The sequence below is a fragment of the Amblyomma americanum genome, chromosome 3 (genome assembly GCF_052857255.1).
Source record: "Amblyomma americanum isolate KBUSLIRL-KWMA chromosome 3, ASM5285725v1, whole genome shotgun sequence".
NCBI classification, from domain to species: Eukaryota; Metazoa; Arthropoda; class Arachnida; order Ixodida; family Ixodidae; genus Amblyomma; species Amblyomma americanum.
Window position 1 is genome coordinate 139,587,577 of NC_135499.1, and position 24,549 is coordinate 139,612,125.

Here is a 24,549-nt window from a genome sequence, read left to right on the forward strand (position 1 = left end):
CTGTCAGAGCCAGGCGCTTGATATTTCGCTCATAACGAAAAATTGGTTTTTCAGGATTCAGGGCAAATTTATCAACCCAAGACATCTTGCTACAACTAAAAGAAGAGGTACTCGAAACAATGCCAAAGAACGGGGAAAACGTTGTCATGGCCATCGATATTAAAGGGGCCTTTGACAACGTATCCCATGCCGCCATTATGGAAGGACTTAACACCACCAACTGCGGGAAGAAGGTCCATGACTACGTTAGAAGCTTCCTTACGGGCAGAACAGCGACGGTAGGCCTAGGAGACCTGCGGAGTGACACCTTTCAAACGCCATGCAAGGCTCAGTAATCTCGCCAATACTCTTTAACATAGCGATCGTCAACCTCGCCAAGAAACTCAGCCAAGTCCAGGGGATTAGTCATGCAATGTACGCAGACGATATCACCATCTGGACCACCCAAGGCTCACTGGGGGAGAAGCAGGAGGCGCTACAAGAGGCTGCCACCTGCATTGAAGAATACACAAAACAAAGAGGACTTAAATGCTCCACGGAAAAATCTGAGCTCCTCAGAGTGGGTAGGCACCCTACGGATGCTCCACTCGAAATAAAACTAGAGGGCCAGAACATCCCGGGACAAAAGATGATCAGAATCCTCGGCATGTGGCTGTAAGGAAGCCGGAAGTGCACTCATATACTCAGCCTGCTAAGCAAAGCGGCAGGACAAGTAGACCGGATGATCAGCAGAGTAGCGCACAAGAGGTATGGCATGAAGGAGGAGGACACACTCAGGCTAGTCAACAGCGTAGTGGTCAGCCGGGTAACATATTCATTACCGCACCATGTGACTATCAAAGCAGAGAAGGAGCAAGAGGACACAGTACTCCGGAAGGCATACAAAACAGCTCTTCATCTCCCAAGAAATACATCCAACGACAAGCTCACGCAACTCGGAATCAGCAACACCTTCGAAGAATTAAGAGAATGCCAGCTCAAGGCACAAATACGAAGACTTAGCAACACAACGACTGGAAGGGCGCTCCAGACGAAGCTAGGTCGGGAAATAGAAAGGCCACAAAATAGCAGGGCCGCAATACCAGACCCGCTAAGAAAGAAGCTATGCATACAACCTATCCCCCGAAACATGGATCCAAACCTCCATGCTAACAGGAGACAGGTTAGGGCAGAATTTTATGAGAGGAATATGGGGCATCGGGACAACACAGTCTACACTGATGCCTCCCCATACCCCCCAAACACATAAAAATAGCGCGGTAGCAGTAGTTGTAAATTACCACGGAGAACACATCACAAGCCTCACAGCCGAAGTATCTAGCATAACGGAGGCAGAGGAGATTGCTGTCGCCCTGGCAGCGAATGAAGGATATAGGACAGGGAGATCCCTTAACATCTTAACGGATTCACAAGAGGCGTGCCGGAACTATACCAGAGGCAGAATTAGCAGCAGGGCACTCAAGATCCTCAGTAGAGCTCTGCTCCCTGAGGGACGACCAATACACAACATTATCTGGATACCGAGTCACGCAGGGATTAGGGGCAACGAAGGGGCAGACAACCTAGCTCGAGGAATGACCAGCCGAGCAGGAACGTCATTAACCCCGGAGGGGCCCCAAATTAATTGTGGGGACAGCTATTCGGAATTATTAAACCTATATAAGGGGCTAAGATTCCAATACCCCCCCCCCCCCCCCCACACACACATAAAGCATTATCCAAGGAGGAAGCCACAGGATGGCGAAGACTGCAAACAGGCTCCTTCCCAAACTTATACATAAAGTTTGGGAAGGAGCCTGTTTGCAGTCTTCGCCATCCTGTAAAGTTTGGGAAGGAGCCTGTTTGCAGTCTTCGCTATCCTGTAGCTTCCTCCTTGGATAATGCTTTATGTGGGGGGGTATTGGAATCTTAGCCCCTTATATAGGTTTAATAATTCCGAATAGCTGTCCCCACAATTAATTTGGGGCCCCTCCGGGGTTAATGACGTTCCTGCTCGGCTGGTCATTCCTCGAGCTAGGTTGTCTGCCCCTTCGTTGCCCCTGATCCCTGCGTGACTCGGTATCCAGATAATGTTGTGTATTGGTCGTCCCTCAGGGAGCAGAGCTCTACTGAGGATCTTGAGTGCCGTGCTGCTAATTCTGCCTTTGTGCGGAGAAAAACCAACACTATATCATGTCACATGGGAGTGCGGAAGAAATCAAACATTCCACAAACACAAAACACCAAGTGCGGAGCAATGGGAGAGCCGGCTCACCAGCTGCGAGCTAGGGGTCCAAAGGGCCCTCATAGCACGCGCAAGCGAGGTGGCCCGACTCAGTAGAGCCCTGGATTAGGGACCCACCCACGGCCAAGGAGGACCCAAGCTTCAAGACGAAGACTTCGTCCTCTACCGCTACTACTTCCTAAAGGAACCAATAAAGTTTTTCATTCATTCATTTTCAGGAAAGGAAATGACGCAGTAATAGTTTCGCAACTAGGGAGATGCCCGAACCGCGCCGTAAGGGAAAGGAGGAAGCAGCCCAACATTTTTCATTTATTTAAGCACCTTACTCATCTCTCACTTCATAGTTTTTATGCCCTGAGGCAATAAACATCGCTTCAAAAAAAGGAGGAAGGTGACATGGAAAGAAGAAAGAGAGGAAGAGGTGCCGTAGTGGAGGGAAAAATGTATTTTTTTAGGAAAGGAAATGATGCTGTAACTGTCTCGCTTATCTCTGTGGACACCCGAACCACGCCGTAAGAAAGGGGATAAAGGAGGGAGCGAAAGAAGAAAGGAAGAGGTACTGTATTGGAGGGCTCCAGAATAATTTCGACCACCTGGGGATCTTTAATGTGCACGCCGACACCGAATTTTCTAGTGATCATGAACTAATCACGCGCACAACCTGTACACATTTCTTATTGTGTAGATAGTTTGTGTATATTACCTCTCCCCCTATCCTCTCTTCATTCCTCACCTCTTTCATTTCATTTCTCCATTCTGCGTGCTATCCTTTATACCCGCTGCTGCAGCTCAGGTGCTGCAGTATATGTCGCAGGGTGATGATCCCCACCGTCTGCTCTGGCTGAAGCGTACGCCTCGCTTCTTTCCTTCCGGTGCGTCGGTGATAACGGTTCCCCTATTGCGAAGGTCCCTTGTCTGCCCCACTTCCCAGTTTTGCTATCCCGCTACATCCATGGATCTACACTTTTTCGTGTGATCTATGGGACGCCGTAACGTTTTGTAGCAGGTGTTCGGTTCGCCAGAGATATTCTCGCAATAATAATAATAATAATAATAATAATAATAATTGGTTTTTGGTGGAAAGGAAATGGCGCAGTATCTGTCTCATATATCGTTGGACACCTGAACCGCGCCGTAAGGGAAGGGATAAAGGAGGGAGTGAAAGAAGAGGGGAACAAATAGGTCCGTAGTGGAGGGCTCCGGAATAATTTCGACCACCTGGGGATCTTTAACGTGCACTGACATCGCACAGCACACGGGCGCCTTGCCGGACGTTTGTTTGGCGAGGACGTGCCCTAATAGGACTGCTAAAAACTTTCGGAAGGGCCTACTTTTTGGAGCGAGAGCTTTACTTCTCGGGGTACAACTTCCGATTTACATTTCGAACGTAGAACCGAACTTAACTGTGGGGTGGTATGACTCAAGCTGTGGTAGTATGACCACGTGATCATATGACTATGGCCATTGGGTACGTGACGTTGACCTTGACAGTTGATTTGAGAGAGTGGGCACCACGTACACCGAGACAATGACCTTCAGTGCCTCTCAGGGTCAAACCGAACTGAACTGCGTGGTGGTATGGCCCGAGGCTATGGTAGTATGACCACGTGATCCTATGACAGACCATTTGGTACCTGACCTTGACATTTGATTATGGAGATTCAAGGCGCGTTTAATCCCAGCCATTTTTAGAAGTGCGAACATTTACTACTTTCGTCGGAGATTTCGCCGTCAGCTCACGTTTGACCTTGAACGTCTTTGCTGAGCCGCTTCCATAACAACGCATCACGTGACTTCGCTGCCGAGCCGAGTCCTCGCCGTCGATGTGCCGGGGCTCCACGGCCGCTGCCTGACCACGTGATCTAGCCGAGCCTCAGCTCGATAAAAAAAAAAATTAGCTGCGGTTGAACTACTGCTGAACCTGGTCAGAGAGCGAAAGCTGTGTATCGGGAAAGTAGACGCAGCTTGACGTCTCTAAGGCTGAGTGCTTGCCACCCTGGCAGGGGGCAGTTAATGGTTGATCGCGTGATGTTGGTCACCCAATGAACGCTGCGGCCTATTGCTGCAGTGCCGCGTGTCTGCCACAACGTTGTCAGTGCTAATGCATGCAGCCCACATCTTTCTCTCACCACCACCACGTACCTCAAAGCGCGATTGAGGCGTCCACTGACCCAGGGAGCCAGTTATGCGCCCTTCCTTTCCTCAAAATCGATGGAGTCTAGAACATTGTCAACACAAACGCCAGTGGACACAATGAACGCCGGCAGCTTTCGCTTTGTATATCCTGGATTAGCTGAGCTAATCCACAGCTTAACTTTTTCTCCTCGGTGCATGAATCGCGACATAGCTCATGGCTACGTCGCGCAGGGCGCGACAACAGCGCCGAGAATCTGTCAAAGCGCTGAATTACACTTCGAGGCATGCGCTTTCGTATCGTCGTCAGCCACTTCCGCCTGCTGTGGAACGCTCTGCCGACGCTTCGACTGCCCGTCGTCGATGGAACGGAGCACCCAGCCCCGAAGCGCCAGAGTGTCAGCTGGACTCCGACTCTGGTAATGGCTGACCGTCGTCCGACCATCAGCCTGCACATGGAGCCTCCACGAACCTGCACATTACTGCGCTGATGGCAGATCGGCAAGCTACCACGCGATTGTCCGAAAGGCACTCCACGCGTTGGTCTACTACTACTCTCTGCGGTCAGCAAAAAAAAAAATGCGGGAGCCGGCACATTTAATCCGATTTAATAACGAAATCGGCCGCACAGGACAATAATTCCAAATTTCTAAGAGTGTATGGCGTGTGTAGATCGAGTTCCCGCGGCAAAAGGCGAGCTCAGAATTCTCGCCAGCCCGTTCGTAGCCTGGGTAACTGGCGTGACCTGGCACCCTCTTGATGGTCGTCCAAATGCCTGCATGCCTCTTTGATATGGTGCGTTGTGATGTCGCGCCAGGGTGGTTCCTTTAGGCATCCAAGTACTGCTTTACTATCTGTGTATATCTTTTACACGCATTGCTGCGTGGCCGTCATGATTATCTTCCGTGCCGGGCGGGTTGCCTTCCCAGACTACCCGAAGCTCTAGTTATGTCGTCGCTGGTTCCTCTTCCAGGCGTAGCACGCAGTATAGGTGCGCTCGCTGCTGTGGAGGTGTAGGGGCTCCACGAGCCATCCACGAACGCCCGGAGCGTCTCATTGTCCGCGTATGTTTGCTGTACCACGTACAACAGCACGGTGCTGATGCGGGTGCCCTTTGCTTGTCCGTCTTCCCTGGTGGGAACTCCGTCTCGGTGGCAAGCTCATCTTCCCAGGGAGGGTATGCATGCTCTTGAGCTCCTCGCGCATGAGGTATCCGTCTGCGGTGAGTAGCTATATGCTGGCCTTTTCGGGTGAGAGTGCGCCGTACTTAATTCTGCTTCTTGGACTCGACTGTTTATCATTTCTAATGCAGCGATGTAACTCTACACGCGTGTGGCGAGGTATAGCCAGTGACCACACGCAGGGCCGCCCTATACGTTGCTTCGAGCAGCGCTGTTTTGTTCTTTGTTAGGGCGAAACACATGACGCCATGTATGCAGCCCTCGACACCAGAACTGCTTGCACCAACGTACGGGCTGCTTCCATTGTGCACCTCCGAATTCTTATTAGCGATGACGCCGTGCTCAACTCCCCCAGGGTATGGTGATTGTGAACGTGTGTTTAGTTCCAAAAATGAAGAAGGCGCGGCTATAGCTTACCAATAAATGTCGGTGGCAGTGATTTCCCTACACACCCCCTTGTTGTTCTGAAGGCACCCCTTAAGGCATCCTCTTGCACTTGCAGTACACTCGGAGCGAGCGATTCCTTCTTGGTTTCATTCCAACTTCGTCAGATGCCGTTGCAAATTGCCCTTAGCGCTGCTGGATCTAAAACATGCGGCAGGATTTCCTTCCTCTCAGCGATCCTTTTCCTCCTCTCGGGGCCGGCTTAGAGCCAGTTTCCTTTCGCTGTTCAAAAGCACCGCTATAGAACGCTCTTTTATGGGTGCTGAATTTCCTTGCCCTCGCAGCTTATTGAGCGCCCTCCTGAACTGTCAGACTGATCATCTATGATCGATGACTCTATAATTGCACCATTTTGGTGCCCGTACTCAATTGTTTCGTTTTGTCTTGGTCCTGTTCATCGGCATTGAGCTGCCGAGGCTTATTCTCGCGCTCCGCGCTCTCTTTGATCTACGTGACAGCTACCCCACCCCAGACGACTCAACTAGCTGCATCTTTCGGAACTGGTGCTTCGACCTATAGTTTTATTCCAAATTGTTCCTCGTGAGCGGAGGTTCGACTGCACAATTCGGTGACTCCTCAACAAGCTGGCATTCATCCGGAATGCGTTGCTTTTCTGCCTGTCCTTCACGCGCTCCTGAGTCACTCGCCTGAACTATTGCTTTGCATTCGAGAAGCTGTTCGTAGTCGTCTGGCGTACTGAAGGCGTCTACACCTGGGACTATAGTCGTATACGACTCAAGAAAGCAGCGGCTTTCCTCGTCATAATACCCCCTTCCAGCCAATGGCGTCGGCCGATTCTCGGGGTTCTAGCGTGACAATGCAGGGAGCGTCTCCACAATGAAGAGAGGGGTCTGTCCTCGATCATAGACGGAAGGGATTATCCCCTTTCATCTACCACTCCCTGCTTCGTCACACTAGCAGGGTCATGAGAACCGGCCGACGACATTGGATGGAAGGGGGTCCTTTGACGGGGAAAAGCCACTGCGTTCGTAAGTTGTATCAGGCTATAGTTGTTCGATAAGCGCACACAACTTCGTTCCGGCGGGCTAACTGACACGGGGAGCGCCCCCACAGCTGCCTGTAGCGGCACGTAAGCCAACTTGACGACTACTTCATCATCGAACGCACCTGTCAGCCTTGTTGATCCTGCGCTTTCGTATTCCGGACAAAATGTCTAACGAAGGACCGTCACATCGGCCCGCAAGTCCAAGATTTTCGCCAAGGTGCCAGCAGGCACGTCCCAACGTACCGCCGGACTCTCTCACGAGCACGGCAGGTGTAGGCGCGAGAGCTTCACCGAAGTCGAGTGGCTCAACTAACAGACCGTCGCACATCGGTGAGTCGTGCTTGGCGGTGAGAGGCAGGAAGCGACCATGGAGGCAATTAACTGATGCCATTTGTGCCCGGCGCCGAATTGGGGTGAAGCTGGCCGAGCGCACAGCGGACCTCTGCCGCAGTGATGTCAGCGTTGAGGGCCTCGTTAGGGAGGCCTTCGTATGCATGGGGAGGGTGTCGGTACGAGATGTGTTGAGGTGCTCCCGTTGGGCCGATTTGGTCTGATCGGGACCAGGTAGGCGACGAAGGAGGTGCCACGTTTTGGCCGAGCTGAGCTAGCCGCGCATGCTGTCACAGATCTGTCCCCACAGCTAGCGGGTAACATAGAGGGCGTGATCCTCTATCTGCCGCTCCAGCTGTGCTATACTGCTACGCAGCGTGCGGTTGAAGCGTCGTGAAACTCGCGTGTGCTTCTTTGAGGTGTAATAGCGGCTATCGATCTTGGGCTGCTCGTCCGAGGTGATAGCCTAGTGTACTGGAAATATCCTCTTTAAGTTGGTTAAACCACTAATTGAGGTTGGTGATTTGGCAGGGGGCGGTTTGGTCTCATGGACGGCGGAAAATGTCCTAGTCTGTGAGATGCGCCTGACAGGTTGTGCGGTTATGGGGTGTAAGTACGAGTGTGGTCGAGATGACATAGTGATTCCCAGAGCTTCCCTGGTGCTGTGCCACAGTAGCGACCATTATGTTTGTGGTCAGCAGGGTGAGGTCGGGTGAGGTGTATGTTTTTTCTTTAAGGGGCGAAAATTTTGAAGTTTTTCGTGATTTTGGTGTTTCGAAAACTTTTGTGGGCACCTGTACTTCCATGGGGCCGAGTAAGGCGGAGGAGCGAACTCTTCGGAGCCTGCAGACGGGAACTCTTCTCTGTACTGCCGTAGTAAAACACTTTGATCCCAACATAGATTGGCGTTGCCCGCACTGTGGAGAGATCTGCGATACCTTTCACATGGTGTGGGCATGTATGTACTCAGAATCCTCACCTTCCCCCTTCCTCTACCCCTACCCCTACCCGAGAGACATGGGAGACTGCCTTCCTCAACTGCTCCACACTGGAGTCCCAAAGGGCTCTGGTAAAGCGGGCGCGAGACGGGGCCTCGTCGTGCGGTGTCCCGGACTAAGGATACCGACCATGCAGCGGGGTCTTCCGACTCCCCAAACTCTCTTTTTGAGCATTAAAAAAGATTTTCACAGCCACCACCGTGTTGCATGTTAATATCCCCAGAAGGTCGAAATTATTTTGGAACCCTCTTGTACGGCGCGCACATGTCTCTCTTCTTTCACTCCCTCCTTCGTCCCTTCCGTCACGGCACGGTTGAGGTGTCCACACAGAAGTGACAGTTACTTAGCTCTTTCCTTAAAAAAATAATTCTGTTCAGTGAACCATGCTCATTGGGTTATCACATAGGTATATACAATTATCCGAAGTCAATCTCTATGATTACTCAGTTACTTTGCTTCGCTGAAGAAAGAATAATATTCGCAATATTCACTTGTGGTTCTCTTACTTTCAGGCTGTTGGCCTCTTTCACATTTAACAAGTCCTTCTCATCGCAACATAGCCATTCAGTTTAAGCTATGCTTTTTTAAGGGGCCTTTCCAACCGAACATTACAGTAATATTATAAAAATGTAATGTAAGTTGCAGTAATGTTATATATTACATTAAACGTTACGTTAACGTTAAAAATCAACACATAACGCGGTATTTTATATTTCAAACATTGGTTTAAAGTAAACATTATTTTAATACTGACTTTTAACTATTATAATGTTTGAATTACAACTATAAAGTGCATATCAAGCACTGGGTTCCAGAAATTATCCCACTGTTCTTACAATGAACATGTTTTTCAGCTAGGAGCACTTCGTAACTAAATATCTGAGACTGTGCCCACCATACATTGCGTGCGCAACCCCATTATTTTGCTAGAAAACTTTGCTTATTACCCATACGCCACTATCATTCACGGGACACCCATTACTGACACCACTCAGTAATGGGTATATATAAGCTAGACTTCTTGGCATCCTTTCGGAGGTGATATAAGGGTTTCAAGTTGTGCTATATTAATTGTGGTGCTGGATTAAGTGCCTCCCTCGTTGTTGGTTCTTGCAAAGCGCTAATTAAATTAATTGTGTGCTGTCGCGAGTCTGCATGTTCGTGCAGGGTTGCTTCATAATTTTCGAGAATATTACGTTTATGTTGACTAAATGTTTCATTAACGTTAGGAAAATGTTTTTTTGAACGATTATCTGTAACATTAAAGACGTGTTACAAAAATTGCATTAAGGACATTTTTAACGCTCGACCAAAACAAAAATATAACATTGTTGTAATGTTTCGGTGCTGCCTGGGGTCTCATCAGAGTGTGGAAGCTAGCTGTTAATATAAAACGAAAATGGTCCTACTTTTTGGGTGACTGCATAGGGAGTCGGAACCATACCTGGGAGGTGTCGAATAAGCAGGGATAATTCACGAGCGAACGGTTTATTTTTGTTCGGTTGCGTACGGCAGCGGCTATCAAGTAAACAAGATTGCTGCCGTAATATGCGAAAAAAAAAAGATGAAAAGCCTTGCAGTTTCTGTGGGCGGAACGAGTGCAGCGAAGTGCGATTCGTGAAGAGGGTAGTTTATCGGGGGCGTGCGACATACTATATATACAGCGATGCTAATTGCAGGGCTGGAAGCGTGGTATATAGATATAGTGCTGACCTCTGTAGCGCCGCGCGAGGTGGGCCTCAGCCTGCCAGCGCAGCATATGATCCTCGGCCTGGAGAGGGGCTCTCGATATATCCCTCGGCTCAAGTCGCCGCTGGCCAGCCATCGCGCCGCGGGCTCATTTATAGGCGGCCGCCCTGAAAATAGTCTCCGACGCCAGAATCCTGCCGCGGAGTCATGGCCAAGAGGCGCGCCTCGCGCGGCCCCTTCAAAACTCGAACGTTATGGTTTCCCGTCAGATGCCGCCGCTTTCCGAGCTGCTTAGGGAGTTGCCAATCTTTGAGCGGTGCCTGTGATCCGCGAAACCCGCGAGATGTTTGTGTTTGTATTTCTATAAATAGAGCGCCGCGCGTCCTTGCGAGCGGGCGGAAGAGGCCACTGCCAGCTCAAGCGCATCACAGTGTTGCAGTTGCCGGGTGAGTATGCATACCCTGCACGCCTGTTGACATTGGGCACACTCGTCGCAGCCCGCTCGGACGCTCCCGAAGTGCTCCTCGCGTTGGAGCAAAAGAGTGGTCTCTGTCGTTCGCGCTGCCCGTTGGCTGACAGCGTCATTTGAAACCTTCGCGGAGGCTCGTTTGCAGCAACGGAGAAAGGCGTGGCTCTTTTAGTTTTGGGTGAGAATCGGCGTCGCGCAGCGTCCTCTGCGAGCTTCCGGGCCAATTCTATTTTGGGGCAAGGTCTATTGTTGTCGCTGTTGTCTCCAGCTCAGATCGTTCTTGAGACGCTTCAGGTAAGTGACTCCAGCTGTTCGTGGGGATGGTGGGCAAGTTTCGCACCACATTCGCGGTGCCCCGATGATACCGTTAATCGTCGCGCGGTTTATCGGCAACTGTCAGAAAGCGCAGTTTCGGTTTCGTTATGCTTCATAGTTCTTTCGTGGATGCGCGCATACATCTAACACGCCGTTGGCGAAAAAATAAAAAAATGTCTAGAATAATATTTTTTTCACTCCATTTCCGAGTTTACGCGTGGACTTCCAAAGTTAAGCACATCGCCAACATCGTATTTCTGTTCTCTGCGCTTGACAGCGTTGAGGCTTCCGCACATGCTTCAAGCACGCAAGCTACGGAATTTTGAACGTATGAACGCCTAGTCAGTGGAAAATTGAAGATAAATGTAGCAAATTTGAGTAAAATACTTCCCCTGCATCAGCGCATGCATAAGCACTCGTGCCAATGTTGGCCTGCGCAGATCTCTAGAACCAGCGTGTCCTTGTCCCATATTTAGCCGCACGGAAACTGGTGAAACCGAGACAAGCCAGTCGTGGACTGGCAAAAGCACGTTTGCCCGCCTGCTTTCGCTTTATGCCGTTTGCTAGTGGACAGAGGGCTTTGTCAAAACTCCGTTCGGGTCTTTCGAATAGGAGAACGAGCGCGGTAATATCCGCACGCGCTGCCCAGCGTTACAAGGAGGCTCAAGTGCGGCAAGAGACGTCAACAAGCGGTTCGCGGCGCTTGCTGTTAACCGTCGTTGCTGCTGTTGCATCCTCGCCATTCTATTGCTCGTTTTCGCAAGGCGCCCCTTTTTGTCAGAGCCCGGCGATGTCGGAGACCAGCTTTGAAACCATCCCTGATGTGAAGCTCGACAATGGACGTTTCAAGTACGTGCTCATCAAAGTGCACGACAAGAACGACGCAAGTCGCAGCAAGCTCATCGTGCGGGGCTCCGCATCGGCCGCTTACCATGCGGACATCTACGAAAAAGAAATGAGCAAGATCGAGTCCATAAGTGGCTTGGAGACCGAGTGCTTAGGGGGCGGAAGGATCATCCACAACCCAGACTGCGCCGAGATCAAAGTGTTTGGGTACTCCCAGGGATACGGCCAGGCAGACCACAGCAAGGCCGTGGAAATACTCAAGCGCAACTTCCCGGAGTACAAGTCCATTACGTGGTCAAACGAGGGATACTAGCCGCGATGATGTGCGGTCAACTTGTGTAGCCCGAGTAGTAATTTAAAATAAAGTAGTCACCTCACCGCTTCGTGCGAGTTATCGCCCCGAATGTGTGTCGATGACTCCGCTGCGTTTTGTTTGTTTCGCGTCTGGCGCTGAAACGGAAACGTGGCTTTTATTTCTCTTTGCTGTGCCTTTTCGGAACAAAACTCGCACCAGAAACCGCCTTGATATGAACGCAGGATATGCTGTGACGCAAACGTGGCCTGAAATTTTCTGCATGCTTGAATCGATTTGTAAAAAACGCCCACAAATCTTCAGCCACACGTAATAATGCACGCGGTGCTGTTTTACCACTGCGCAGCTACAGCTGCAAAGTTATGCTATGTGTGCTCAACTGATGTAACAATTTATGTATGTTTTCATTACAATTAATTTCATGTTGCAAGAAAACGTGTGCTATTTTTCTTCTGTCGTGCCGAAGTTAATGCCAGTCTTGTTTTCAGTCAAACATGTCGGCCTTGAGCGGGGTTCCAGATGTGGCATTGGAAGTCGGACGTAGTCGGTATATCCTGGTGAAAGTGTATGTGAAGGATGACGAAGAGACTTACAAATATGTCATCCGGGGCTCTGTCCTTGCTGCTAACCACACAGAGGTGAGAACATTGCATATATTTTGCAATCCTAACAACTGCCTGCACATTAATGAATGACCTTAGGTGACTTGCTCTGCGTTATGAGTACACAGAAACGTTTCACCGTATCATCATCAAAGTACCCATATGAGCATGGTCGATTAGCCTACTGTGTATAAGCTGCATGCATCTTTTTTATGTGCCAGAAAGGCTGCTACATCTGCTAGCAGCAGTCCTCCTGCTTGTCTTCCCAAGTAATGAGATTTTCGACACTCTTTGTTGTCCTATTATTGTGTCATCTATGCTGGGAAGGTGCCAGCTCACTAGCTTGTTGACGTGATGGAAATAGAGTTGTAATCGAACAGCATCCAAGGTGCCACCTTTTGCAAGTGTGTACCAGTTAGATAACTGCAGAGGACACGGCGAGACATTGCTGAAACATTTGTGACTCTGTTTCCTGGTGAAAGTTGCAAGGCATGCATCTTGTGAAATTAAGGCATTTTACTTAGAGAGTAGTCATTCATGAATTGAACTTCGGTGGTATTTTTCATTTACCTAAGTGATATCTTCCAACAAATTTGTACGATTACCTTGTTTGAAACAAGAAATTTGTGGTGAGAGCTAGGAACACGGGCCACACAGTGTTTGCATAAGGCTTGTTGACTGCAACCCAAACAGCAGGAAAAGAATTCGAGCTTCTGCCATCTGCTCGCAGGAGGTTGCCATTCAGCTGCTGTTATTGCTGTGAACTCTCGTACAAGCCTGTTTGACTTTGGTACCTTTTGTCTACGAGTACATCTTAAAGGTGCACTAAAGAGGAATCTGAACTCGTCTTTTTACCATGGGAACTCTATCTACACGTTCCGGGCATTCTTAGAAACTTGGAATTATTGTCCTGTGCGGCCGATTGCCCTAATTAAATCGGATTAAACGTCCCAGCTCCCGTCTTTTTTTGAACTCGACCCGGTAGGTAGGAGGAGTCAACCAACGCGTCAGCCAGTCCCGTGGCGGCTTGCCGCTCTGCCATCAGCGGAGTGATACGTAAATCAAAGAGTCCACGTGTATTTTTATTTTTGTGGGCATAATTTGCGGCTATATGATCTGTGACTGAAAATGTTTATTCACAGAAACCTAAAAAACAATATAAAAGCGAAAGCGAAGCCGCCACGGGGCTTGCTGACGCGTTGGTTGACTCCGCCTACCTACCACGTTGAGTTCAAAACAAGGCGGGAGCCGGGACTTTTAATCTGATTTGATTAGGGCAATCGGCCGCACAGGATAATAATTCGAAGTTTCTAAGAATGCCCGGAACGTGTAGATAGAGTTCCCGTGGTAAAAAGACGAGTTCAGATTCCTCTTTAGTGCACCTTTAAACCAGCTACAGTTCCCAGTAGAGGTTGTAGCAGATGGATTTGGTTGAGGAAAAAGGCATGCACTGTCTTATTGCCTACCCGGTTAAGCATTTAGGTACTTAACCATTTCCTTTCTGTGTCAGCATTTCATATGGCATAGGGGCTATATCAGTTTGTGATACACCTTAAAAATGGTATTGATCCATATACGTCATACTTTAATTGCAGTATTGTGCTTGCATGCTGCGAAATGTGAAGTGATTTACATGCTCGCATTATGAACAGTTTACTTCTACTCTCAACTGCAGTGACATGCAAAAACTCATGTGAAGAGGAATGCAGTGCAGAGACGAGGGATGAAGGAAGTACACAACACTAGGACTAGGAAATGACAATTAGTAAAGTCTGTTAAAGACTTGGAAGGTTGCTGATTTACTGCCTACACTTACTTTTGCTAACAGATGTTGGCATGCATACAAATATATTAACTGCAGTCGTGCTGAACATTAAAGCAATGCACAAAGTAAGCCAAATCTTTTGCCATGAATGGCTTGTCTTTAGAAAAATTAAGAATCCACATGAAGAACTGTCACATGCATGGGCATAAAGAAATAAGGCAAGATATTGGTGCACAGAACTAGTTTTGGAAGGGGAAATAAAAGGTTAAATTACCTTCTAGTTGATGCTTGGGAAAGGGGGCATTTGGTTGTCTTTTTTTTGCTTGGAACAGTCTGGAACAAATTGCTCTCAAGCACTGCCTGTGTTTTTTCTAATGATGTCCAGTGGTTGGAATGACCACTTTTCAATTTTCAAGTGCTGTGTATATTTCTGTGACTTCGTGTCCGAAAGGAATGCCGACCAAATGCAGTTGTTAAAAAAGGTTAAGACATTTCAGAACAGAAAGCTCAAAGCACAAAGCTTAAGTCTCACCAGTCGCCTCGACCATCTTGTATACTAGGCGGAACATTATCGTTGTTGCGATTTAGGGTTTTTCTGACCAGACGAGATGTTGTCAAAACTTAGATTTAATTTCTATGACGTGTGTTCATTCTTGCTTCGTTATTGATTCCTGTTTTGATGTAGATCAGTTACGTGGCTTACACTGCTTGTCATTTGCATTATTTATTTGATTTTGTATTCCCCATTGTAACTCTTCTTAATTGGCACTGCGAGTAATTAAAAAATTAAATAAGATGACAGCATGGATAGCAGGTGTTTTTCCCCTATAATTCTGCTTACTTTTTGTATAAGAATATTTTTTGTATAGTGCATGAGTTATCAAAACTGCAACTCATTGGAGGTACAATGAAATAGAAAAACAAAATACAACTTGTTATCTTGACATGTGATACAAAAAGGTTATGTACTAATGCTATCATTGCCACTAATTATAAACAAGTAAAAAAGCCTAGAAAAACTGAAGCAGCTAAAGAATGTTTTACTGCGTGTATAGGTATAAGCAATACAGAATGGAATTTAAGAGCCGTATCTATACATCCGCACTGAACATTAAAATTTTCGCGTTAAACAGATCATTTGTCTAGAGGAAAAACCTTTTAAGGAAAGAAAGCGGGCTTGTCATTTATCTTTTATATTATGTCAACCTGTAGGTATTATGGTCAGCATAACAAAGCAGTAATAGCTTACGGAAAGCTTTCTTGTATATGATGTCCCAAGATTAAGGTTTAAGTTGAATTAGCTTCTCCAGTCCACTACTAACCCTTGTGCAAGTCCGGAAGTCCAGTTATGTTTCAGCTTTAGGAAGAAAAGTGACGGCTGAAATGAGGCTTTCGAAAAGCTTTTGTTCAAGAGTTTTAACCAGATGAATCTGAGGGATCGGTTTACTATCCTTCTTTGCTTGGATACAGTGTTGCTCACAGCATGAACAAAGAATGCAAGGAACATGTTCCATCAGTGGGGATTTGAATACTGCAACTATAGAGGTCACATAATGCACCTTAGAATGGAAAAATATTAAGTGATCTGTACCAACTCAGCAACTTCTCTATGAAGCACACAAGAGATGTGCTATGAAACAGAGTGACATGGCCATGAACACTGCTGATGGCCATAACCATAAATGTGAGCCACATAAGCATACCTCCAATCCAGAAGATGCTGTCAGTTTTTTTTGCCCCGGAATGCATCACTGATGCAGTCTAGACAAGTGTGAGTGGGTTTTTGCACCTTATAAAATGTTATACTATGACAAACTAGGACATTTTTATTGTTTGAAACCTGGCATGGTTTAAGTTTCAGATGGGTGTAAGTTTGCATGAGCAGTTCTTAAAGTGTGGCTCGATCAAACGGGGTCTCTAGTAATTTGAGCATGGGTGGAGAGGGAAATAAAGAGGTAGAGAGAGTAAGTGGTTGCCAGCCTGTTTTACACATAGTTTTAGACAAAGGGATGTAACTATAGTGTGCAAAGAACTGCATACATACCAAATTAAAATAAACAAAAAATAGAGCAAACTAGAAACCTCACTAATCTTCAGTAAAACACTCTCCGGGGCATGTTGGTTCATAGCTAACAAGAATAAAAGTGCAACAACACGACACAAAGAAGGAGGAAACCGACAGGACAGGCGCTATCCTGTCCTCCTTCTCCAGGAGGCGGTAAAAAGAAAGAAAAAAAGATTCTATATGGCTTAGAGCTGTTTTGGATTTGGGTAGGTTGGAAGCTTTCTTTACTTGTGAAGGTTAGTGGGGGAAGACTTTTGCAATGTGTTTCCCATTTTCCTTGGGTAGACTTGGAGCTAAGTGGCCAGCTCTGGGCTGACTTGTGCGAGTTCACGGGTTTTCCTTCATCTTGCAGCCAATTGTGTAGTGCTGTTGACATTTTATTTTCTCCATCTGAGGTTTCAGAGGATTCAATGATTCTTAGTAGAAATCACTGTGAAATTTTTTAAACGATAAGAAAGGAATGTTTCGAAAATGACTGACAAGGAGAACAAAAAATGGTTGCCTGTTTCTGATTCATGCAGTATCTACATTCTAGTGCAGGGGGTCTCAGGTCCCTTGTCAATACTGGAGGGGGGTTAGAGACTTCCTGAATTTAAGCACTCTGTATGAGTTGGCACACCTACTAACAGAGCAGAGAGGAACACATGGACGACGTAGTCACGGTGCTATGGAATGTGCCGAGCTTAATTTCACTCCATTTCTTTTTCGTGTGGTGTTTAATATAGATTCACAACGCCCAACACAAGCATGCACACTTCCACCACTTTTTGACTTGTCTAAATGGTGAAGCTCCACTGTTTAGGTGGTAGTACCATATGCTGCTTAGACAGCCAGAATAAAAACAAGGCAACAAAGGTATGAACATGGAGGTATTAACAGCGCCAAAGTATTCATAGTAGGGTGGTGCAGAAAGAGGATAGTGAGTCAAATTTTGGGCAAGCATGATGCTCCATGGCACTGCTCCTGATAAATTGAAAACAAAATGTAACAAAGAACAATGAGAAAGCTTCACACATGCTAGCAAATTAAGTAGACTTACTGTCAGTGAAGGGAGTGCCTGGTATACTTTGGGGTGGCACTGTCACTGGTTGCAAGGTTTTGGTTTACAAAGAAAATGACTTGGCAGATATTTGAGGAGCAATCAACTCTGACAGCCCCCCCCCCACCCCCCCACCCACTTCTGTCTCTACCATCCTTTTGCCATATTGTTTCCCCCCAGCAGTACATGCAAGCCACTTGTTGACAGAAAAGACATGCCATGCATTGGCAGCGAGGGGCTGGAAGTGGTAAAGGTCTACTTAGGTCAGGTAGTGACAGCTGATCCGGATCACGAGATGAAAATAACTAGAAGGATAAGAATGGGGTGGAGCGCATATGGCAGGTTCTCTCAGATCATGAATGGCAGTTTACCAATATCCCTCAAGAGAAAAGTGTACAACAGCTGTATCTTACCGGTACTCATCTATGGGGCAGAAACGTGGAGGCTAACAAAAAGGGTTCAGCTTAAGTTAAGGACAACGCAGCGAGCAATGGAAAGAAAAATGATAGGTCTAACGTTAAGAGACCGGAAGCGGGCAGAGTGGGTGAGGGAACAAACGCGGGTTAATGACATCCTAGTCGAAATCAAGAGGAAGAAATGGGCTTGGGCAGGACATGTAATGCGAAGGCAACATAACCGCTGGTCCTTAAGGGTAACGGAGTGGATTCCAAGAGAAAGTAAGCGTAGTAGGGGGCGGCAGAAGGCTAGGTGGGCGGATGAGATTAAGAATTTTGCAGGGATATGGCGGCCGCAGTCAGCAAAGTACAGGGTCAATTGGAGAGACATGAGAGAGGCCTTTACCCTGCAGTGGGTGTAGTCAGGCTGACGATGATGATGATGCCTGATGCAACTGAACCTTAGTTTTTAAAAAGGCATGTACTGTGATGCACTTGGATAACCTGCACAGAATGCTATTGAGTGTGGTTAGCTTTACAATTAGTCTGAATCGGCAACATTCATCTGTATTGCAGTGCCTCTATTGAGAAGTTATACTCGTTTTGCACGAATTCATTTGTGCCCTTTGAAGTGGCAGTATGTCAAGCTAGACGGCGTATTGCTAAAGGGACTTCCTGAGCAAGGAAAATGACCGAGGTAGACAAGTTTCTGTAATGCTCTCCGAGCACGTCTGCAAGACCACCTGAAATCCAGCATCGTACAGGAAAGCAGAACAAAAGTACAAGTCACTGCAAGAGATCAGGTAGCCATACAGCTTGTAAAAAAAATTGGAGGGGGCACTTAAAACTCAGTGATAAGGGTATGATGGGATTGCTTAATGGGGTAAAGCTCATATAGAAAGAATTGTTCATTCCCTACTTAACATTCATAGATCCCTGGCAGTTCTCGTACCACAGTGGTGCTGTGCAACTTCCCTGCAATGGTAGGCACTGCCACTTACAGGGCTTGTGCGACCCAGGTTGCTCCTGCCGCGGAACACCTAGCTACCAATCATTAACTGCCACCTGCCAGTGTGCAGTTTGCTCGCAATCTGGTGGGCAGACTGCGACACCTAGGTAGCCCACCTTACTCCTAGGTTGCTTTCTGGGGATTTTGTTTCACTATCAATGACGGTAACGCCGCCAATTTTTTCTGCTACACAAGCACCTTAGCGCTATTGCATGGAAGCTCATCATTTTGCCGATTAAGCATGGAGGCATTACTTCTGCTGCAAATGGTCTTTCCAGATCCTTGACAAGGAGACTGCTGCATTGAACGCGGCAGGCCTGGAATGCGAATGTCTCGGAGGTGGGTACATCATTCACCTCCCAGACACAAAAGAGCTGAAAGTCTATGGCAATTCCCAGACCTACGGGCAAGCAGACCACGCCAAGACAACAGAAATCCTCAAGAAGCAGTACCCAAACTACACCTCAATCACTTGGAGCAATGATGCTATTGTGTAACTATCCACAGCCTGTTTTGAAGACAACTGCCTGATAGTGCAACTGAAATAAAAGTGTGCAAACGTCAGTGTTGCCAAATCAATAAAAAGTGAGCACAACTGCTTCCAAGTGAGTAGAAAAAAACATCCATTTATTGTACAGAGATGACAAAGACCCGAGAGATCCCAAATGAAATGATAGAAACAATGTCCCTCCTGACCCCCATGATGCCTCATAACTCCTCCTTGGCCTTCTTTGCACCGGAACGGTCAAAGCCCTTGAGCTCATTGGTGGCATGCTTGGCAATGTACTTGATGAAATCATCATGGTCGCGACCACCATCGTACCTCTTTGGGTTCTCCTTGTCATCCTTGGGCACCCAGTACAAAGTAGGGAAGCTGAAAAGAGAATTGTTATTCACATGTTAAACTCGCACACAAAGCATCGAGCTAAACTGCGGCTACTTTACCGCAACCTATATCTTGCGAATGACTCACCCTGTGACCTCAAACTTGGGGTGAACATCATTGGCAGTGGCATCCATCTTGACAATTTCCACATCTTCGTCAGCAAGCTGAAAATGTTTAGTGTTGCCTGTTTAACTAGGTATGTTTGCAAAAAGACTGGCTATCTGGTTGCAGACACTAGACACTTAGCACCTAAAGCAAACCAAAACACAACATAGGGAACTTAACACAATTTGACTCGAAATTACAATTATGACCTGCATGCATTACACAATAGAGCTGTATATACTAGGGCCCAGATTTCCGGCAATGATGGGCAGTCTTTTCAAGCATGCATTGTCGAAGAGCTCTGAAAAATTCTGAACTGCACAGAGACTGCTACCATAACAGTAAAGAGTGCAACTGCAAATGGTAAACCCTAACTTCGTCTCTGCTGATTATAGGTAAACAATTGTCCTATTTGGAATACACATACCGTCTTGCCAACTTCCTCGTAAGTAGGTGCCAGTTTCTTGCAGTGGCCGCACCATGGAGCATAGAACTCAACCAGGACATCCTTGGGGCTTTCCATGACAAGCTCCTTGAAGTTCTCAGCCACAGCCACCTTGACAGGCCCATCGTTGCTCTCTGGAACAGGCTCGGACTTGAGGTGTGCCTTGATCTTGCCAGCAGTGTACTCTTCGAGAAACTTCTCCAGGTTCTCCACGCTGAACTCATTGGTCATGCGGAACTTCTCGTTGTTGGCATTGCGAACTGCAACAACAGGCTTGTTTCCATGAGAGGACAGGCCATAGTCGTCCATCTCAGCAGCGAAGCTGTCCTTGTTGCTGATGGCAAAGTTGAGCTTGCCCTTGTAGTTCTGGGCCACCTTGAGGATCCTGTTGCGCCAGTAGTTCGTGCCTAAGAACAGGACAGAACAAAAGGCTCAACCCCTCACAGCACATATTGCAGCACACCAATGTCAACCAAATTGGCATTTCCTGGAGGGACAGTACAGAAATACACAAATGTTTTAGCTGTACGAGTAGCTGCAACAAATTAAAAAAAGAATAAGGTGGGGCCATGAATCCAATAAATGCTAGTTGCTCTAACTAAAACCACGTTCCATTTTCCCCTTGCCCAAATGCTTAACCTTCCAAGTGAACACCTCACCTGCAAACACGTACACATGCCGTTTTCAGTTCTATAAATATGCAGTTTCTTTTAAAGCAACTTGTTGCCCACAGTGTCATGCAAGTACAGTCACTGATAAAATTTTCTGAGATGCCAGATCACACAGAAAAAATATTGTGCTCCCTAGCTACCCAGGGGGCTGGTATTCATTCCAGTAGATGATGGTATTCATTCTAGTAGATGGTATTCATTCTCCTTTATGCTTCCTGGCTTTACAATGAGCTGGTCTTCCAGAAGAGCAATTTTTTTTCTTTCAAATCAGCACCCCACAAACTTTTGTCCATGACTGTACACCTTCCAGCATAACCAATGGACAACCAGACACAATGCATTCCCAAATACTGCAAACTACTCCCTGAAAATAGATATAGCAACACACAACAGATGTCCAGCACTCCATGCAGTAATCTGCAAAGGGAAACTCGAGTGCAATGGGGCTCAATTTCCAATGCTTTGTATACACTTGAATGAAAAGTGTGCATGACAGCACAGCCCAGATAGGTGTACCCTTTAGACACTTAGTGAAACTGCAAAAGTCTGCTTTCCTGCACAGCAGAAAGCTCGTTAGCATGGCGGCAGCACAGGCATTCCTCGGGGGATTCTAAGCCTTGTGCCATGCACGCATCAGGCAAGCAACCAAGTTAGCATAGCAGTGTCTCACCCTACCTTTGCAACTGCAACGCGGAACGGGTGTACTGCATGCAGGGCAGAAGCACGTAGGAAAGGAAAGACGTGTGGCATTATTCCTACTAATCTCTCCAGCACTGCCCCAGATTCCTGCCCCTAAAACCACTTAGGCCCCCCTGGTGAACATATTTTCCTTCTGCAGGGAAGCAGACTTCCAGCTGGCCTCCGAATTTTTTATCAATTTCATGGGAGCGTCAAACGTTTGGTTGATAAGCACCGTATGACGGAGGGACACTGCAGACAGTTGCTCCATGCACACGCTGCGGTGGCCATCAGCTAGGCTGTTCCCAGAGCAGAGCAGTGCCCCCGACTATTTCCTTCACTTATCACACTACGCTGCTGCGCTTAATTCGATTTCACAGGGAAATCGGCCGCATAGGACAATAATTAGAAGTTTTTAAGAATGCTACGAGAGTGTAGATAGAGTTTCCGCGGTAAAAACACGAGCTTGGAATCCTCTTTAGTGCACCTTTAACAAGGGAGCTGGGCGAGTGTGTACACTATTTCTCCATAGTTCAGGGAAATCCCTCTTCATTTCAAGCACCGGCCTGCAGTGACACGCAATCGAGAGAACAAAAAACTTTATGTGCAGTATAGGAGGGTGTGTAGTGGAAAGAAGCAACTGAAGGCCTCAAAGGAAAGGGATCCATTATGATCATTTGTTTATGCACAGTAGGAGTGCTAATTGCCACATTACCCGTACAGGAAGCACAATACCTAGTACTAGAAAAAGCAATGTGTTTGCACTTAGCCATATTTAAACACAGATATTTACAGGCAATGAAAACTGGCATTGAGAAAGTTGATGACCAAATGTAAAATCTCCGACTATGTCTGGATGAGGATAGGACGAGTGGCAGAACAACAACCAACAGGGCAGAGCATATGGTTTCTGCAAGCTCTGCTACATGCAGTGCACGATTCAGCAGTCCCACAAACATGTGTAGAGCTACCCACCCTTTGCATTCTTTGTGTAGTCAACATCGAAGTAGGCAACTAAGAGTGGGGCCTCGAACTGGTTGTAGTTGTCCTGTGTCCTGTGGCCAACAAGGCCATGGCTGTGGGAGAGAAAGACCTTTAAACCCCTGCACTATGTGAAACCACACTAGAAGCCACAGCACGCAGTCAACTCACTAGTTCTGCTTCAAGAACTTCTCAAGCGCAGCCTTGTCTGCAGCACCATCGTAGACGACCTCGCTGTCTTCAAACTTGCTCTTAAGTAGCTTGGGCCTGAACAGCACGACTTTGCTGAAAGACGAAAGCAAAACGGAATCAGTGTGGTGCATGATGCGTTGAAGCAACTCAGGCTCAAACGCCGCAATTATTACTTAGTGTGTCCGTATTTCTTGAGCAAGTCCTTGTTGAAAGTGTGGCCGAAAATCCAGGACTCCCTTTGCTTGTCAGCAACCTTGAGGAAGTGCTCGTGCAGGTCAACGTCCTTGTTCTCGAAGAAGCCTGGAAGGCAAGTGACGATTACATCACTCAAATATCCTGTCACAAGCACGAAAAGTGTCATTTAGCGAAACACTTACCAACAATGACCACCTCGTCCTTCTCCAGCAGCTTCGCAAGTTCTTCGGCACTCGTGCATTCCTTGGAGCTGGGTCCAACCTGGGACCGCATGTGCTTGACGATGCCACCTGTTCAGAAGAGTCTACATGTTAGCCCTACCCGCTAATTAAACACGCTGGCAGGCGTTAGCTTACCGGCCTCTCGAGGGCCATTGTATTCCGAGGAGAATTCTCCCCCCTTGAAGATCTTGAGGGTGGGGTAGCCGCTCACGCCATACTTTGAGCAAGTCTCCTTGCCACTGTCCGATGTGCAGTCAACCTAAACGTATAGCTTCGTGTTAGCTTATATCCTTGTCGCAACTGAGAGCTGGTTCTCTTACCTTGACAAGTGGCACCGGCGGATCGTTGGACTTGAGTGTAGTGGCAGCTTTTTCATACTCGGGCGCTAATCTCTTGCAGTGGCCGCACCTGAAGAAGGCAGCAAGCGAACAATACAGGCGGCGAACGACAAGCTGGGGGGTGGCTTGCGATTTTCACAGCAGCCGGGTGCAGGACTGGTTTTCGAACAGGCGTGACTCACCATGGTGCGAAGAATTCGACAAGGGCTGTGTCGTGCTCTTTAATCCGATCGTCAAAGTCGGATCCAGAGTAATCGAGAACGTCGCTTCCAAGGGCAGCCGACACAAAAGCGGCTAACAAAACTAAGTGCTTCATGGCGTGGCCCCCAACTACAAACGTGTCGCACGAAGAAGGCAGAGCCGGCTACTTAAAAGTTAAAAAACAACGTGGCTGTCGTACAGCGACGCCGGGCGAGCTGCGCTGTCGGCCTACGATTGGTGGACACCAAGTTTGTAATCAGTGACGTCACTGACTTGGTTGCCAGCAGTCAAAGCTACAGCGCGGACGGTCACTCCCCATGCGCTGACGTTCTGCGTTCTGCATGTCACGCGGATGCTCCATCGCAATGCTTTTTTTTCCTGAAAATGGCTACGGTGTTCAAAATGGCAAGCTCATGGTCAAGCAGCTGCTCTGCGAGCTTAGAGAGTCATTCTCGCTCATTTATGTGTTCAACTTTTCTAGAGCCGGTGCAACGGCGGTATTTTACCTGTTGGTTTGTGTGCTTCATAACTTGTAAACACGTTCACCGAATTTTTTTTTCTGTGCTCGGTACATGTGTGTCCGTGGGTTGAATGTTTTCCTCGGGCAACGCGGAGAGCGGTTCTGTCTCAAAATGTGTGTAAAATATGGGATTAATGTATTTTTTTATTTCTCTGGAAATGATAGAGGCGTAGCGGTGTGGCCACTGAGTTTGGAATAGCAAATTCATTCACAACTGTTTATTCATTGTCCTGTCTACAGCCTTCACGACACATTGGTAAAAAATGCAACGTAGTACACTAACATACGGCATG

At 47.5% G+C, this 24,549-nt stretch overlaps 3 protein-coding genes across 4 annotated transcripts; 2 read left to right on the forward strand and 1 right to left on the reverse strand.

Moving 5' to 3' along the window:
* The first annotated feature begins 10,316 nt into the window (after positions 1-10,316).
* Positions 10,317-19,387, forward strand: LOC144125004 (14 kDa phosphohistidine phosphatase-like). Of its 2 annotated transcripts, none has more exons than XM_077658024.1 (3): positions 10,317-10,451; positions 12,437-12,586; positions 19,102-19,387. In XM_077658024.1, the coding sequence occupies exons 2-3, from the start codon at positions 12,443-12,445 to the stop codon at positions 19,318-19,320; spliced, it is 363 nt and encodes a 120-aa protein (XP_077514150.1). In that variant the 5' UTR covers positions 10,317-10,451; positions 12,437-12,442; the 3' UTR covers positions 19,321-19,387. The 2 variants fall into 2 exon arrangements, with proteins under 2 accessions (XP_077514150.1, XP_077514149.1); XM_077658023.1 differs by lacking the exon at positions 10,317-10,451 and adding an exon at positions 10,634-10,768.
* LOC144125003 (14 kDa phosphohistidine phosphatase-like) lies at positions 11,221-12,039 on the forward strand. The gene has a single exon (XM_077658022.1). The coding sequence runs from the start codon at positions 11,343-11,345 to the stop codon at positions 11,946-11,948; it is 606 nt and encodes a 201-aa protein (XP_077514148.1). The 5' UTR covers positions 11,221-11,342; the 3' UTR covers positions 11,949-12,039.
* Positions 19,388-19,429: 42 nt separating the features above from the next.
* Positions 19,430-23,948, reverse strand: ERp60 (disulfide-isomerase A3). The gene is made up of 10 exons (XM_077658021.1): positions 23,718-23,948; positions 23,518-23,605; positions 23,333-23,456; positions 23,159-23,266; positions 22,955-23,081; positions 22,761-22,874; positions 22,584-22,684; positions 20,242-20,666; positions 19,797-19,873; positions 19,430-19,697 (listed from the first exon to the last, which is right to left on the reverse strand). Exons 1-10 carry the CDS (start codon positions 23,849-23,851, stop codon positions 19,532-19,534), a joined length of 1,464 nt encoding a protein of 487 aa, XP_077514147.1. The 5' UTR covers positions 23,852-23,948; the 3' UTR covers positions 19,430-19,531.
* Positions 23,949-24,549: the final 601 nt, after the last annotated feature.

Coding starts and splice junctions, on each gene's coding strand:
- LOC144125003 (XM_077658022.1), top strand. CDS start 11,343: ATGCCGTTTGCTAGTGGACAGAGGGCTTTGTCAAAACTCCGTTCGGGT.
- LOC144125004 (XM_077658024.1), top strand. CDS start 12,443: ATGTCGGCCTTGAGCGGGGTTCCAGATGTGGCATTGGAAGTCGGACGT. Junction 12,587..19,101: donor TTGCTGCTAACCACACAGAG/GTGAGAACATTG, acceptor TGGTCTTTCCAG/ATCCTTGACAAGGAGACTGC.
- ERp60 (XM_077658021.1), bottom strand. CDS start 23,851: ATGAAGCACTTAGTTTTGTTAGCCGCTTTTGTGTCGGCTGCCCTTGGA. Junction 23,082..23,158: donor GGACGAGGTGGTCATTGTTG/GTAAGTGTTTCG, acceptor CTTGCCTTCCAG/GCTTCTTCGAGAACAAGGAC. Junction 22,685..22,760: donor AAGTTCTTGAAGCAGAACTA/GTGAGTTGACTG, acceptor TCTCTCCCACAG/CCATGGCCTTGTTGGCCACA.